Here is a 17,921-nt window from a genome sequence, read left to right as displayed (position 1 = left end):
TATTTTGTCGCATGTTGAGAACACATCCCGGGATATTTATTGCTCCTTTTGCCTCACCCTCGTAAGTCAGAATGTCCAGAACTATGTAGGTTCCCGTTCTGCCTACACCAGCACTGCATATGTAAAGCTTATGTTTGAATTGAAGAGTTTTCGAAGAAAACTCCAGTTCATAATTATTGGTCCATGCCTTTGATTTTCGAGGAAAATATGTTATACGATATTATATTATTTCACTCAAGCGTATTTGAACAAGTTGTAAGAGTTACAAAACTAAAGAATATCGACATAAAATTATAAAATTATCTTGGTATGTTTAAGCAGCTTTGTGGTTAAGGTTAAAACTATACATGTTATATGTGGAAGTTAAAGTTGTTTCTGTTTATCCTCACTCCATATTACTTATATCTAAAAACTACAATTTAATACTTTGCATTACCTGTTCATTGACGATGTTTGTTTTTATATACATGGTTACGAAGACGATGCACTAGGTACACGTCTTAATAAATTATATATTCTGTTCTTTATGGTAATAACTATTGTGCTGTTGAATATATTTCAGTTTCCTATTTCCGATAGCTCAAATTCCACTTACTTTAATTGCATGGGTTTTAGAGAAAATGTAAATATTCAAAGTAGCTAGCAACTGCAGTGGCAGATGCATGTTACACGAACACTTATAAAGTTGTGATAACTTATTTTGATGATTGATATACACTTCTTCACATGATTACATGGGCTTACATTATAACATATAACAACATGTAACAACACAAACATTGTCCTACTATTAGAACGATAACATTGATCGGTTACTAATTACAGGCATCATTGTTTCCACACGGCTAAATTTATAATGTGTTTATATAAAAGTAAAAAACTAAGCTTGAGCTCGCACAAATATCAGCTAATCAACCACCACATGGTACCAAATCTCTATATTTGTTTAATGAAAGAAAAACAGCGTAAGCACATTCAAATTAATGAGTCACAACTTTAATAATGAAGTTTTCTTCAAACATATACCAACATCAAATTGTTACTTCGTTTGTTTCAAAACGCATTATGATTTTTAGATAATTCATCGTTTTTAAATATGTCACCACATAAATTACGGCAAGTATTCTGTTAACAAACCCGTACTTCAAATTCCTTTGATTCTAAACGCATAACGATTTTAAGATGAATAATTGTTTAAACATGAATGTTAAACAATCCAACTTCGAAACAATTTAACAAAGAATTACGAAAACGCCTGATTATTGTTTTACTGGATAAACATACAATAAGACAAGTTTAGCGATTAAAGTATTGATATGAACTTCATTATTGTTCAGCTAAATAAAGAGTGTTTGAACGCCGTCAATATTAAATATTACTAGTGCATGACAATATAATCCAACAAATGATTACTCGAAAGTGGCTGATGTCATCGGCGTTAACATCTACTATTCATATAACCCAGGTATGAAGTCCATATCATTGACATACACCAGAATAATTTATAGTTCAAAACTGTATGATTTAGTAAGACTATTTTGTCTTTAAATGAAGCGATGTCGTCCATAAAGACATAGCTACAAACATTTAACATTACACACTCTTGAAAACAGATACCACTCGCTTAAACAAAAAATAGTACAAGAGTTTTAGGTAAAACAAATGGAAATGAATGTCTTATACATGTTGAATAACAGTGTTAGAACATTAACGATAATTGGGTAGTAAGTAGGTATTGTAAACATAGCTTTAATACACATAAGTTTGTTAAAGGTAGAACTCAACAAACGCTTCCTTGCTGAAGCGTAATCGATCGGAAAACGGCAGTATCATGGTACAGAACTTTTCAGCACTGTTAGATATAAATCAGTAGGCATATAATAAATAAATATATTTAGTTATATTTCCATTTGTTCGTGGTCTAACTAAATCTGATGAATACGATCATGATTAATATTACATAAATGGTATGTAAACATTTTACCGTGCAAATTCAGACTTAATGAGATTGTTTACTCACAAAATAGTTGCTGTTGACATCTCGCATTTGCATATTATGACATTTTTGACATAAAATGGTCAATTGATGTAAAGAACATTGCTGGTTGTTTTAATCAAATAATCAGAATAACTAAAATTAATTAAATCAGTTTTTATAGCACATACTTATACAGTAATAACTTAATATGAATCTCTATAGAAATAAAACAACAAAAGAATGAGCTTCCAAATATCTTCTTTAGGATTTGTTTTTCGCATTGTGGCAACATGTTTAAGTTTAATTGGTCAATGTTAACTCCTTTCTTTTGTTTGTAATGATTGTATGATAATCGGCAATCGTATGTAAAATAACTTCCTTGTTTAAATGGATAAATGAAACTGCTGAACAGATGATTTGTCATAAAACCCGACTTACATTGATGAGTAATGCAGTTAAGAAAAAAGCTGTTATTTTTTATTCAGTTCGAATAATACAAATACAGGCAGTTATTTTGTGAAATATCAATTTGAGGGTGTTTTTATCTAATACTATGTCATTTATAACTTCATCATGAATAATCACTTTACTGTAGGTGTTCTTCGTCTAATAATTGTTCAACTTCAAGGTATGTATTTATTTTTCATCCATATCTTTGCTTAGGTTTTTTTCCAACGTTAATGCAATCTTCATTTCTTATATAGTTGTTTAGAGTGAGACATTGAAATACCTTTTGAGAAATGCAATTGCCTATATGTAATTTCAAATATTAAAGCTAAATTCAGTTTGTTTCGTCTTGCAGATTTTGAAAATATTTTTTGCATTCTACTAATGATCATATGTAGATACACTTCGTAGTATTTTCAATACAAGTTGTATAACTACTGTTTATTACTACATATATACAATCCAAATTTCGCAGTTTTATCTATTCTCCAGCACACATTAACTAAGACTATAAACCTCTTTAACAAGTCGCATAGATGGGTTGTTACTTTATTTATTTTTTTCTAGTTACAACTGCACAAATTCCTGATGAGTGTTGGAGTTGTGGTTGCTGCGCTTACGGATATTACAATAAATGTGATATCAATGGTTACTGTAATAACGGGTGTCAAGATGGATATTGGGGTGACAATTGTAACAAAAAATGCATGTACACGAAGTGTTACCGATGTGATCGCACTAATGGATATATATGCGAGTGTAGGCCAGGCTACTACGGAATCGATTGTGAGTCTTGGTGTGGAACTAATTGTGATACATGTGACAAAACCAAAGGATGCCTTTCTTGCAAAGACGATTACTGGGGTAGTACATGCAATAAAAAATGTATAATAAATTGCAATGTTTGTTCGAAGTCGAATGGTCAATGTAATTCTTGTGTGAACGGATACTGGGGACGATTTTGCGATGATAAATGTGGTAGTCAGTGTAAAACGTGTAACAAATGGAATGGTTGTACAGTATGTAATAAGGGATATTATGGCTCTAAATGTGGAAATTACTGCGGAGACAATTGTGCCAGTTGTGATAAACAGCTTGGTTGTACTGCATGCGACACAGGGTATAATGGACCCTCTTGCATGTGTGATGCAAATTGTATTCAATGTGATAACCTCAAAGGATGTACAAGTTGCAAACCCGGATACTATTCAAATAAAGGTGTATGTCATGAATGTGTTTATAAATTATTAGGGTGCACATGTACTTATACCCAAAACTGCATTGGTTGCATTAATGGATATTTCCTGAAGTCAAACATTTGTTCACCTTGTCCCCATAACTGTATAACGTGCACTACGTCTACACAGTGCACTTCCTGTACGGAGGGTCGATTTGGAAATATATGCCAGTATCAATGTTCCGAAGGCTGCTTTAGAACATGCCATACTATCGACGGATCTTGCAAATGCAAAGAAGGTTGGGCAGGGGATAGATGTGACAAATGTGACGATAGATACTTTGGAAACATGTGCAGCGAACAATGTAGAAACAGCTGTTCATCATGTACAGGAGATTATAATTGTCAACGTTGTACACCTGGATATTATGGTGCTTATTGTCAATACAAATGCGGGAAAGGCTGCATAAATGACAGTTGTGATATCAAATCAGGTCATTGCCAATGCAAAAATAATAAATTTATTAAATCAAAAGCATCAGGATACTGCTATGAGTGTGTGTCCGGACAATATGGTCCAATGTGTGAGCAAAACTGTCCTAAGATGTGTAAAACATGCAAAAACGAGACTAATTGCGTTTCATGCAATGTCGGGTACTTTGGGAAAACCTGTAAAAAAACTTGCCCCGTTAGGTGCAAGGAAAATACTTGCAAAAAGAAGGACGGATCGTGTTTTACATGCAAACCTGGATATTTCGGAATGTTCTGTGAAAACATTTGCCCGGAATCCTGTCAATTATGTGACCAATATGATTCATGTTCCGAATGCAAAGCTGGATATTCAAATACACAGAAACAGTGTACATGTAGAACTGATATTTGTTTAAATTCGGTAGGTTGCGACTCATGCACAAATATTTCATATTATGCAAATGATAATGAGTGTTGTTTGTGCAGTATTAATCACTGTGTTTCCTGTACAAAGACGATTGATAACATTCATTGTAAAACTTGCAGAAAGGGGTATTTTCCACACAATAATGGACAATGTAAAACCTGCAATTCGCAATGCGTCGACAATGAATGCGATCCGTCTTCGGGAAGATGTCTTCAAGGATGCACTCACGGGTACTGGAATCAAACCTGTGACATAAGGTGTGATCCCGAATGTGTATCTTGCGATCAAGCAGATGGATCTTGTTCAAAATGCAAATATAATACAAAATATGGACCTTCCTGTAAGCTTGAATGTAGCAATACCTGTGAAAACTCCATGTGTGACATTTATGGAAATTGTACAAATGGATGCATTACAAATAAGTTTGGAAAGCAATGTGAAAACACATGTGATGAACATTGTACACCAAATGAAAACAAAACTATTTGTTCCGAAAAGACAGGAATGTGTTTTTACGGCTGCCAAACCGAATTCAGGGGGACATTTTGTCCTCAAGGTAGAGACCTTTTATTCATTTTATTTTTTAGTATACTATCTCTTTATGATAACTGACTTGAGTGTGTATTTTACACAATACGTAAAGTGATATCTGGTTAAAACAAAATAATGTATTTGTGCAAAACAACTAGAGATTTTTTGCTAAAAACTATGTAGCTGTTTTGCTCGTTATTCTATGAACGTTTGATCTTTCATTTCACTCTTGAAATGTCAGTAGTTTTTGACACAGAAGCGGGGAAACAAAACTGGTCAATAGCAGCACTTGGTGTTGGTATTGCCGGAGGAGTTGTAGTTCTTGCTGCCATTGTGGTTGTTGGACTGTTTTTGCTTCGACGAAGGTATTAAACTATTAAGTATATATGTGTGTCTTAATTGAAAGCAATTATTTGCATCAGTTAATCATACTTTATAACTTATTCTAACAATTGAAAACATTAACTAAAACAAATGCCCATGTTATTTCAGTAGAGTCAATTTGAGAATTATAAGCAAAGCACATGGAAAAGAACCTGAGAACTTGTTGGAGATGTACGCCAAGGTGAACAATGGAAGTACGTATGAACTATTAGTTAGTAAAGATTTTTTAGTGTGAGCTAATAAATAATGGTATTTGAATGTAAAGTAGTAATTATGATTTGATACTGTACGTTTATGTTCCAAACATGTTCCAATAAAAGGTTTGTATACCTTGACAATGATTATTCACCTGTATAAATATAAAATACATAGTTTAGTTGGTGGTCATCAAGTCCGACACACTGTTTCTCTCCGGGCGCTCCGGTTTTTCCCCACAATACAAAACTACACACCCGCGTAACAACGTCCAAGAGAATAACTTAGTATATATATAACCTTCCTTCTATTTTTTTTTACAAATATTATATCGACCAATGTGAACACGGACCAATCTGTAATGCAATATAATTGTCACTTCAGTGTTGATCCAATAAAAAGAAATAAATGCTAATAACTCAATTAAGTGTAAAATCATTGAAACATTCGTTTCCCCCGGAACCACCCAAGCAGAGAACTCTAAAGGGGATACCGACAATTCTCTTTCTGTCACCGTTATAGGAATGCCCACTTACCAAAGTCCAACAACAAACAGGTCCGGAAATGAAAGGACGCCTATCTTGACAGAAGACAATCTTGAAATTGGTAAGGTTGTTATGTTAATTATTATAAGGTTTAATAATGTTTGTACTTTTCTCGTGTTATATGGTCCAGTTCATTGTTTGTAAAATGCACTTATTACAGAAAAGATATTACAACAGGAGTGAGACAAATCGTTCGAAGAGTTAAAACTAAGATATTCAAAACAAATTTTAAATTTTAGTTCAATAAAACATGTATTGACTCATAATTTTCGAAAACGTTAGAAACAATATTTACCAAGGTTTTTTTGCGTAATTGGTTTATCACAGTATCACGTGATTTTGCCTATGTGTTCGATAAATGTCGATTCACTCATTGTGGCCGACTTGTTAAGGAGGTGCTTTTCTTAATATTTCTTGACTGTATAGCGTAGGTGAGATCCGAACTAAAACCATATTATGTCATTTGACTTAACTTTATATTTTTCTGAAATTTCGGTATTAAGAAGTACAATAATTATAAAATCAGCGTTTTTTAGATGCATTTTCTGGAAAAAATGGTCAAAAATGAGCAATCCCCTTTGAATTTGCCAGGCGAATATTCATGTAGTGTTAAATCAAGGTAACTAACGATATTGCAGGCAGACAATTTTCATGAAGCTCCCGTTAGATCAACAGAACATTTTGCAAGCGAATTCATTTTTTCCAAAAGGTCATGCTTACTCAATCTAACAACATTGTTAACCAATTTGTGTTTTAAAAATCTCATTCTAACGATTTTGCAGACGAATTTAAGTTTTCAGAAGTTCATGTTTCCACAATCCAACGAGCAATAAAACGCATTTGTGCATTTTTCACTCAATCGAACAATATTGCAATCGTATGTGTGCTTTTCGGCAGGTCATGTTATCTGAACATGACGATATTGCAGACAAAATTAAGTTTAAACTAGGCAATGTAAACTCAATCCAACGAAAATGCAAACGCATATGCCTCAAACATTTACAATATTTCTAACAAATTTGTGCTTTTGGAAAAGTCATGTTATCTGAATGTGACGATATTTCAGACGAAGATGATGCTTCTGCAAGGGAGTCCGCAATAATATTTGAGGAAAATGGAGGGTTTTATTTTAACAACGCTGAAGAAATTAGCAAAATCAAATTGAATGTGACCGATCTACCGGAATATGTACACAATATATGTATTACGGACCTAGAAGAAGAATTTCAGGTACTCTGCATCCCGTTGATGTTTTTTATTCTGAACCTCTCATTACTTAAAGATGTGTGTTACGTGCAGATATGTAGTATTGATATACTTAGTATTACTCATTTAAAATGTTAAAACAAATAAATGAAATGTCCTTTAACCCGTCAATCTCTTTTATATTTTGTTTTTAACTTGCAGAAAATTCCATACGGTCTTGTAAAACCCTATGGCGTTTCACAAACGAAACTAAACTTGCACAAAAATAGGTACAGAGGACTCTACCCGTGTAAGATCACTTCTCTCGATACAGTTTTGTTTTTATTATTAAAATTTTCTTCGTATTTTGAATAGAAAAAAAACTGACGTTCATATTATATAACAAACAAGCGGCATTGGTGGTATCAATTTTGGGCTCTAATTGGATAAGCACAACGTCTTTCGGCTAATTGTATAAGAAAACTGACCGGCTTCCTTTTTTACAAAGCATGTTGCCGAAAACATGAGGGCGAATTATTTCTTAATGCTGAAGGTTCATATACTATTTACACCAAATTTATGCGTTGCGGGAATTAAGTTTTAACCTCTTTAATTTCAGATGATGATACGCGAGTTTTAGTTCGCGGTGGAGAAACAGACTACATTAATGCAAGCTTTATAGACGTATGTTGCTTTTCTAACACAGACAGTGGTAGTGTAAATAATTATTCCCATTACATTCGTATGTTTGTTGAAACATAGAATGCCGTTTTATTAAAGCATTTATTTAAGTTAGGTTAAAAAGGCTTATTGTAATTATATCGTTATTTTGCCAAACATAATTGAAAGCCGGGCTTGCTACTCCATCCATTGTGCTATTATGAATAGAAGCTATTATTGTTCTTACAATGAGGAAATACATAAACCCAAAGCGTCTTTGTAGAAAGTATAATGTAACACTTTTGTACACATAAGGAGGAAATTATTTTTCCTTAAACATTACAGACCATCTAAACAATGTACATGCTGAAGGATGGCTGATTCTCTTTTGCCCTTTTGTTTAAGCCTCTACGTTGGTACACATTTTACTGCATACTTGGTATAGAGTTCATATAAAATTCCTTGATTAATAACTGTCACTATAAAACCATAATTTACATTTTTTCAGGGATTCAGAAGGCGAAATGCATATATTGCTACATTGGGTAATGTCACTTACTTCTTTCAACTTGATTTGTAGTCTGACAATAAAATCTTAAAACTACCTTATTTTACGACAAACTGTGTGGACTAGTAACCAAGATCCTATTAAAATATATGCAAATAGCTACAGAAACATGCCCAGTAGCAAAAAATTAAAACATAAAACCTTATTGTTTACGAGTTTAAATATTTTCTATGAATATAAATGCGTATTGTTATGATAATTTATGCCATACTTAGGTCCAATGGCTAAGCAGCTCGGCGATTTCGGCCAATTCTGGCGAATGGTCTGGCAACAGAAAGTGGAGAAGATTGTCATGGTGACTAACTTGGTAGAGGGAAAGGTAAGGTGATATTTTAACGACGTATGCAATCTGACATGAAAAGGTGTTACTAGGGTAGAATGTGGAGTAAGTCTAGAGCATTTCAATCTCAATGGCCTTTTAAGTACTTAATGGTTGCGTAAAGAAATGAAAAATGGTTTTAAACAACATATTGACAAATTGATGATTTTTTCTTTGCAGAAAACCAAATGCGAGCAATATTGGCCGGATCATTACCAAAGAAATGTGTTCGGCGATATAAAGGTTGTGTGCAAGGATGAAAAACTGTACACAAATTTTATTTGGAGAAACTTTACTCTTTTTAAGGTACAATTAACTTGGTTGTTTCATATATGTTTATATATATAATATGACCCATTAGCTTTTGCAAATTTGCTTGTTGAGAAGTAAATGTTAAAACGTTAAGAAATAAAATTACGTACAAGGGAGTACGAAATAAGTGAACACTTTCTAAGTATTTTATTGAATTTTCTTCTTCGTTGTGTTGTAAATGATGTATGTTTAAAATATAATTAGTTGTTGAAATCAACTCAGAATATACTCGATTAAAGTAAAATGTCCTTACAATAATGTCTCGTGCAAGAATCCAAGCGAGCATTTAACTAGGTAGGAACAATTTTAATAGGTTACGTGTTTGCCTGTTAATGCATCTTAGCACTCAAAGAAACTATCCGCCAATGTCTGATTTATATCCATTGAATTGATATTGCTGTATATGTCAAAAATTAAATAAAATGTGTCCTCTTTTAAACCTAATGATTTTAAAGTTTCAATTTGTGTCGTTATATTTTGTGATTACACTGTCAAACTAATTAACAGACGTATAAACGTGTATTATTTCATTAATATGTAATAGTTTAGTAATCAAAACAAGTATGCATGATGGATATATATATAATCATAGCATTTAAAACATAATAAAATAATATATATCAAACAATTTTAACTTATTCATGTCCTCTTTAAATGGTACCAGAATTCTGAGAAACGAAGTCTACATCATCTACAGTTTACAAGCTGGCCAGACAAGGACATCCCTGATGATGTCACATCATTTATAGAGTTTAGACAGAGGGTTAATGCCTTGGCGAGTACTTTCGATGGACCAGTAGTTGTGCATTGCAGGTTTGATGTCAAACTTTGGTTCAGATATACTGACAATTACAGTCCATTTCTTGGCCTGTAGCGAATACAGAACACCAATGAATAATCGAAAACAATATTAAATCAAAATAGTATAGGCATATCAGCTTCAACTTTGATGTATACAAATACAATTCATTTCTGATATTATTTTATTATTATGTAATGCTAATTATTTTTTGAAAATAAGTCCATGAAGCAATCGAGTCGAGTCTGTCTTCGTCAGCAGTCGATCCGAGTCCGTCTTAGTCAGCAATCGATCCGAGTCCGTCTTTGTCAGCAGTCGATCACTGTCCGTCTTAGTCAGCAGTCAATTTGAGTCTGCCTTAGTCAGCAGTCGATCTGAGTCTGTCTTAGTCAGCAATCGATTCGAATCCGTCTAAGTCATCAGTCAATCCTAGTCCGTCTTATTCATGAGCCGAGGACCAAATCCACTGTACTGGAAATAGATGTTTCTATTAGGTTTTATAAAACAATTAAAAAATGTGGCATAATTTGTCAACAATGCATTTCTTGATGTGTAATTATAAACCAATACACTTGTCAAAACAGAAAGTGTGTTAAAATATAAAAAGTGAAAGCGATCTATTTCAATCCCAACATAAACCCAATGAATGAAAAAGGAGTTTTAAGTTGAATGGGACAGTTCCATGAGTTCAGCTTAAGTTTTCGAAATGGCATGTTAAACTTTCATAAAAAATGTTTCTGTCATAGACAATAGAGTTTTGTGTACTTTCAGTTCTGGCGTAGGAAGAACGGGAACCTACATAGCTCTAGACATTCTTACAAAAGAGGGTGAGGCAGAAGGATCTATAGATATCCCGGGATGCGTTCTCAATATGAGACAGAACAGACCCAACATGATTCAGACCTTGGTAGGATCATTATTATTTGTTAAAACACGTAGTTGTTTAGTGCAACTTGTAGGAAGCACAGTTCTTTTATTCATTCGTTGTCTTTCAATGTGCCACACGATACATATTTATCATTTCTTTTTTAGAGTCAATACAAGTATATTCACCAAGCTTTGGTCCATACATTGACTCCTGATCGTGTGTTTATACACACGTTTATAAGAAGAGAACACTTCAGTCAATATATGGACAAATCAAGTAAACAGGAGATACAGAAGCAGTTTGAGGTAGGAAAGTTTTTTAAAGTAGCACCTATCATAATGTAACGAATCGATATTTGAAATATGCACCGAGTGTGTATACAAAGCTATCAAACACAATGTTGCATCTGAAATATTTTAGAGAATGCAATCGGATCATGAGAAAAAGTCGGATAAGGAATTGTTAGCTACGGAACAGAATCGGCTCCTGGCAAAAAAGAACAGGAAACACGCGGACATACCAGGTGCAAAGATTATATCCCCTACAATAGTGTAACATACTTTCTACACCGGAAGCATAATGTAAACAACAAGATCACTTATTAAGCAGATTAAAACTCATAAATAAATAGTTAACTTGTTACTCGTTTTTATAAATGTAGATAATTAGTTTGAATCTGTAATAATACAATATTTGCGTGCTCTTCATTGTTTGGTATTTACCTTGCTTAGTCCGTTGCATATTTTTTTGTAAACATAACCTATATGTTTTGTAATGTGTATTGTAAGGTATCTCCAAAAGACCGCATCTGAATCTGTTCATGAATACAGACGAATCCGATTACAAAAATGCGATATGCATCGACGTAAGTGTATTGTTTGCATTGCATTATAATTTGCTCTAATTCTACAACTCGATGCATATGTCAAGTTTAAAATAATAATACAATAGAAATTATAATGGCAAGCCCAGAAATCAAAAAATAAAATAATTGTCTATAGCGTAATATAAAAGCCTATCAAAAACAGAACAGAAAAACATACAATGTTGTGGTCTCAAATTTTCTTTTCAGGGTTTTAAAACAAAGAACCGCTTCTTGGTTGCAAAAACACCTCTGCCCGACACAGTTTACGATTTCATTGCACTTACTGTTCAAGAAAACTGTTCCTGTATCGTTAGTATGGAGGCACACCTGGAAAAGCATAAGGTAAAAAGTGAACTGGCAGTATAGCTTAAAAATGAATATTTGCATGAACTTTCAAACTTGTCCATCAGTGAAATTAACATGCTGTTTTTTTAATTATTATTATTATTTGCATACAACACATAATGTAGCCATTATGGCTGAACATTTTTATGTATTGTATTAGACCTATAAATCATTGACGGCATGAATTTATGATTTTTTTACCCCAAAAAAGAAATATTTTATTCATATTAACACTTGTAAAACCCCCTTTCGACTCATTTAGGTCTGTACATTTTTGTTCCTGCTACTTCAATAATTAATTGTTTTATACAGAGAATTGGCTTATACTTTCCTGGTGACAATCAAACAATGAAGAAGGGAATAATTTCCGTACAAGCAAACACAGATCAAAGGGCAAGAAACTTCGTTAAAAGAATGCTGCATTTCAAGCACGAAGGAACGGTACGTTTTCTGACATTGATTGTGCACGCATTAGCAAAATGTCATTCTATATTTTCTTTGTTAAGTTATATATACGTTTTTTTCAATAACAACCCCCCGAATATTTTAAAGAATAAATATAAAAAACAAAAACAACAACAATAACCACCACCACAAAACAAACAACAAAAACTGCCTTTAATAAATTGGTAAAATTGCATCGCAATAACTGTGTGTAAATAGTATGTTTTATTTGGAATAAAGACCAAGAAAGATGTGACAATTCCACACTTTCAATATTTGGACTGGGATACAAAGCACAACATTCCTAAATCGACAAAAAGCTTCGTTGCCTTCATCAAAGAGATTGAAGCCGTATCCAAATCCTCTAGCCTGAGTGGACCGATACTGTTGCATTGTCTGTACGTACATAAATTGTTTTAGTTCCAGTTTGGCTTCAAATTTCGTCTTATTTTATTTTTTAAACATACTTTTGTTCATTTTCTGTCACATTGAACCCATTATCTCTGAAATATTAAAGCTATACTAATAGTGTGATGAACACTGTAAATTAAACATCCAAAACATATTGGAAATCAAATATTCGAAGCGATAACAAAAGCATTTGTGCTTCTAATTTCTAAGACGATATATAACATTTTTTATAGAAACGGTGCTGGAAAGAGCGGCCTTTTTTGTGTTGTCTCGATATTACTTGAACAATTGGATGAAGATAATGAAGTCAGTGTGGTCAATGCGGTGAAAAAGGTCAGAGCTGGAAGACCGCTCGCTATTCCAAATAAGGTAAATATAAAAACACTTCTTTAAACATATAGCTCATAACGCATGGGTGAATAATCTGCTTGGTAATGGGCTTGTATGACAATGAAACAATGAAAACCACAATGACAAATGAAATAGGAAGATAATTAACAATGAGTCTCGTAAGAGGCACAAAGTTTAAGGTTCAACAAACACTGACTAAGAGTCCCATTTAAAACTTTACTGGTTGCATATGAATGTCCATAAGTCCATAAGTCATATCAATTACTTCTTTTGTTCTATGTATGTGTATTTATATATATATATATATATATATATATATATATATATATATATATATATATATATATATATATATATATATATATATATATATATATATATATATAACTTAATATCTGCACTTATAGTTTTCAAATTCGAAATCGTTAGTAGTTATGCCAAAGTAACCATTAAATTAAGTTATTAAATTTAACTTCGTCGTTGCTATGTCATGACATTTTGTTACTTTATGACGTTATTAGGTCAAATGTACTGAATTGTTTTCATCTGACTAGATAAAGTCGAATACTTTATCAGTCGTTCAGAAGTTTAATTTCTGCTTTTTTGTTTGAATTTGATTTTAAGGAACAGCTTTACTTCTGCTACGAGTGTGTTCTCCATTCCGTGAACGAAACCGATAAAGCTGTGTATTACAACCTAAGAGGTGATATCCAGAGAAAATGAACACGGCTGACCAAATCGGCGCAATGACACACGTAGTGTTAACCTTGACTCGAAAGCATGAAAGTGTATATATTTAATAGTCAAATGATGACATATTAAGTAATGTTTTTCATTACATTGAGACATGATGGCAAAATGGAAATTATTTCCATGTAACTTTATTGCAACACTATATCACCTTCATAGTAATTCACCTGCAAATATAAACATTGTATTGTAAATTCGTTGTATTTGGTTTGACTGTATATATCCCTGCTTTTATTACTTTAACCATATTGTAGAGTGTTTTCTTGGTATATTCTTAAATGATTCTCTCTAGCCTCAATTTCTCAAAGCATAACTCACTTAAGTATCTTATTTTATTTGGTAAAGTTACTTACTTAGATATGATTTAATAAAACCAAAAGTAGCTTATCTTATTGCTCTCAAATACTATTTCCTGTACAAAACCCATTACTCTTTAAAAAGAGAATATTTCTTGATACAAACCAAATCCAAAATAATCTTGAGCTTGATCCTGTTATGCGGGACTTCAGATGTCTTGAGAAATTCTGGTGGAGAATTTCAAACAGGCAATGTTTTATATGCAGGCGTACAGTGTCAACAATTGAAATTGATTAGTAACAAAGGTATTGCAATATATGCACGCTACTTATAGCTTGGTTAGCTTGCCTAAATGTTACAGAAAACATTCTACATCAAATCCTCGTGAGTGAAAACTATTATTACTATCATGTTATTTATGTATATACAATTATAAATTTCATTGTGTTTTTGCAAGGGCTTTGTACATTCTACTTTGAATACACACTTTCTTTGTAAATTGTTAAAAATAGACATAAGGAATAGTTTTTTATTTGTTGTTGTATTTAACAAGGGTTTTTACGTATGTTTAAGTGTTGTAAGCGTTTATATGTAAAATAGCATTTCATAAGTTTTATTGTTCAATCAGGAAATGTATTGAAGGAGCAGATGTGCACGCAATGGTGGAGTTTATGAAATATGTACAGCTGTGTATATCTTTGTGCAGTACTGTTGCTTAACAGCTTATATTACTATTTTGTATTGTAGTTTTGAAAGAAATCATTTCAATGAATTACTTAATTTTCTAAATACTTTGAAGTGTCCAAATGATGAACTTGAAATAATTAGTATTATTAAATAAACGATAAGTCTACAGTCTCTCAGGTGTCAAGACAGCCATCGATTGAGCATGCTATATATAATATTCACTGGGGGGTATCCTGATCTAAAAATAGAAAATATTTCAATTAATACATTCAATGTTTTTGATTTGGTAATAAGTGTTCTCTTCATATGTTCACTTGTTCCCGATTATTATGGGAATCAATCAGTTAAAAACATCCGGCTGGGTTTGTATTGTTTTCATTGCCATCTTGAATGTTGTTGAATTTAAATGGAAAATAATCTATTGACATTTCCGGAATCAAAATGTCATATTGCTGTCAAAGATCAAATGACAATGTTAACATTATATTGCCATACTTTTCAATCGGGCCCAAACTATGATCTTGTTTAAAAAGAAAATAATACGCATGTCATTTTCCATTTCATTGACATAATTGCATATTTATTGATATGTTTGATCAACAGATATTATGACCTTATAAGAGCATATTATTCTTGTATTTCAGTTTTCACAATAAACGTTCTTTTCCTGTGTTTTTGTTTTAGTGACATTAAAGGTAAAAATGTTAAGCATACCAACAACTATAGCGGTTTCTCTTACACAATAACAATAATCCAACCTCAAGTTTTGTAACCTGATCATTGTGCATAGTTTAATAATTAAAAACAAGAGCTACCAGTTGAAAGTAATCTGAGCTGTTAGACCGCATGGCAATCGAGGCTTTCAGTATATGTAATACTTGAATGTAACAACTTTCGGCTTTTGAATTTGCAACGAATGCATTTTGTTTATTTGCAATACACACCACATTCATACAACTCCTACAAGTAGAAAACGAATAAGGGCTATGTTTGTACATCAATTCTGTACCTTACTTGTATCTTACTTGCACCTTACTTGCGTTTTATATGTGTACAGTTTTATAGACTTAGAACTGATCAATGATCGTGTTATCACTATAAACTAAATGTAAAAGATCCGAAAATATGTTTTGCAATTCATGTTTCTACAATATTTTGATGATGTTAACAACAATATAAATTATGTAAACTCGCGGTAAATGAAAACGCACCAGAACATATTATTGTCATAATTTGACGTTGATGTGAAGCTCCATTAGAAAACCCGGAGTAAAATGAAGTTTAGGCTTTTCTACAGTGTAACACTTGCTTGGCACATGATGATTTGTGGATAATTTGCTAATCATTGTGCCACCTAAGACGTCGGGGGTAAAAATTGAAATTCATAAAACTCAATATCTAGTATGCCCGCTAAAAGCTTGGTATCTGTGTCTTATATTACGAATGAGACGTTGTATGCGGTACTAAGGGATGGTATTTCACTCCTACCGAAGCGCTAGCTCGGTCTTGTTTTTTGATGACGTGACGTCCAGTGTGTACCTGACGTCCAAGCTGGTCCCAAAAATGCTCAATGGGACTCAAGTCCGGAGAGAAGGCAGGCCAGGGCAAAATATTGATCTCCCGACGTGTCAAAGAGTCAGTAGTGAGTCTGGCTGAATGGGGCCGTGTGTTGTCCTGTTGGAAAATGGTTACATCACGATGATCTTGCAAGAAAGGCACCACACATGGCTCTCGGATGGTGTCAACATACCGTTGGGCCGTCAGATTTCCTTGCACTACTATTAGCGATGTCTTGTTGTGCCATGATATGCCTGCCTAGACTATGCCACTGCCTTCTGCCCAGCGAATGTTGTATGACGCATACGTCCACCCCTTCGACGTCATACCTTACGCTTAATTCGAGTAATCATATCTTTGTTACATATAATAATGGTTACGTATGTTAAATGAATAATGTGTTGTTGTTGTTTTCTTAATTTAGAAAAGGACAAAAAATACGTACATATATAGTTCATAGAAAATAAAGTTAATTATTGAGTAGAAACTGTTGGTTTGTTTAAACTTTATTCGTTATATTGCTAAACCGTTAACATTTTAATATAAGCAAAACAAAATCATGTAAAACTCACAAAACAAACATGCTAAACAGTAAATTTTGCTCGATGACCGCCATTATGAAAGGTCCGTCCCCTCGCTCTACCCGCCTTCAACTGGACAATTTATTGGCAAGGCTGACCAATGCTTTATTCAAGGCTGCCCTAACGTTGATCTGTTTACACAAACACTTGTGTATACATGTCCGCATGTTTAAGGCATTGATCAAATACAATTTAGATTATTAAACGCTCATTATTTGAGTGTATATGTATTCTATTTAGAACAGGACTCCATTTCTTTGTTAAATGAATTGATGCATCTTTTTAGCTTTATAGCTGGAAATTGCAATGTAAATCATTGACAGCATGTATTTTATTTTTTGAAAAATATGCCTGTTTTGACTGAACGTTATAGGCCAAATTGAATGTTGACTTATGCTACTTGACGAACGGACGAGCGTTGTCATCTACATGAAAAGCTTTTGTTTACGTTTGGTTTATTTATGGGTAGCTTCAAATCAAAATCAAATTAACCTTATTATTTACACAACTCTGGCTCCACCTGCCCTATGGTCATAACTGTTCAAAAACTGTAATCAATGTGTTCCATAAAAAGCCCATGTGGTAGGACTTTGTAGTTTATGTTGGAATGGATTATTTCATTTCACGGGGACACCACGGTATAAAAGGCGCCTTTCTTTAAAATATTCTCCATTATGGGGTTCATTTTATTCGGTGAACAATAGACTATAAGTAACACCTAGATAGGTGCTTGGTTGTTTTAATAAAATGCTCAGCTGGTAGCTCAG

At 33.1% G+C, this 17,921-nt stretch overlaps 1 protein-coding gene across 1 annotated transcript; it reads left to right on the top strand.

The window, feature by feature from the left end:
- Window positions 1-2,444: 2,444 nt before the first annotated feature.
- LOC128206750 (cell death abnormality protein 1-like) lies at window positions 2,445-15,631 on the top strand. Its single transcript, XM_052909421.1, has 21 exons — window positions 2,445-2,606; window positions 2,993-5,056; window positions 5,288-5,396; window positions 5,524-5,609; window positions 6,133-6,216; window positions 7,222-7,385; window positions 7,563-7,650; window positions 7,960-8,024; window positions 8,509-8,545; window positions 8,784-8,887; window positions 9,068-9,193; window positions 9,864-10,012; window positions 10,770-10,905; window positions 11,031-11,171; window positions 11,287-11,389; window positions 11,655-11,731; window positions 11,939-12,073; window positions 12,389-12,517; window positions 12,761-12,918; window positions 13,165-13,300; window positions 13,907-15,631. The coding sequence occupies exons 1-21, from the start codon at window positions 2,552-2,554 to the stop codon at window positions 14,003-14,005; spliced, it is 4,245 nt and encodes a 1,414-aa protein (XP_052765381.1). The 5' UTR covers window positions 2,445-2,551; the 3' UTR covers window positions 14,006-15,631.
- Window positions 15,632-17,921: the final 2,290 nt, after the last annotated feature.

The sequence above is a fragment of the Mya arenaria genome, chromosome 10 (assembly GCF_026914265.1).
Source record: "Mya arenaria isolate MELC-2E11 chromosome 10, ASM2691426v1".
Lineage (NCBI taxonomy): Eukaryota > Metazoa > Mollusca > Bivalvia > Myida > Myidae > Mya > Mya arenaria.
Note: the sequence above shows the minus strand (reverse complement) of the source record. Positions and strands in the feature narration are given on the sequence as shown.

Excerpts from the sequence above, each read along its gene's own strand:
- LOC128206750 (XM_052909421.1), top strand. The coding sequence starts at position 2,552 with ATGAATAATCACTTTACTGTAGGTGTTCTTCGTCTAATAATTGTTCAA. Across the intron at positions 8,888-9,067 it reads CTAACTTGGTAGAGGGAAAG|AAAACCAAATGCGAGCAATA; the intron begins GTAAGGTGATAT and ends TTTTCTTTGCAG. Across the intron at positions 12,518-12,760 it reads ATTTCAAGCACGAAGGAACG|ACCAAGAAAGATGTGACAAT; the intron begins GTACGTTTTCTG and ends TTTGGAATAAAG.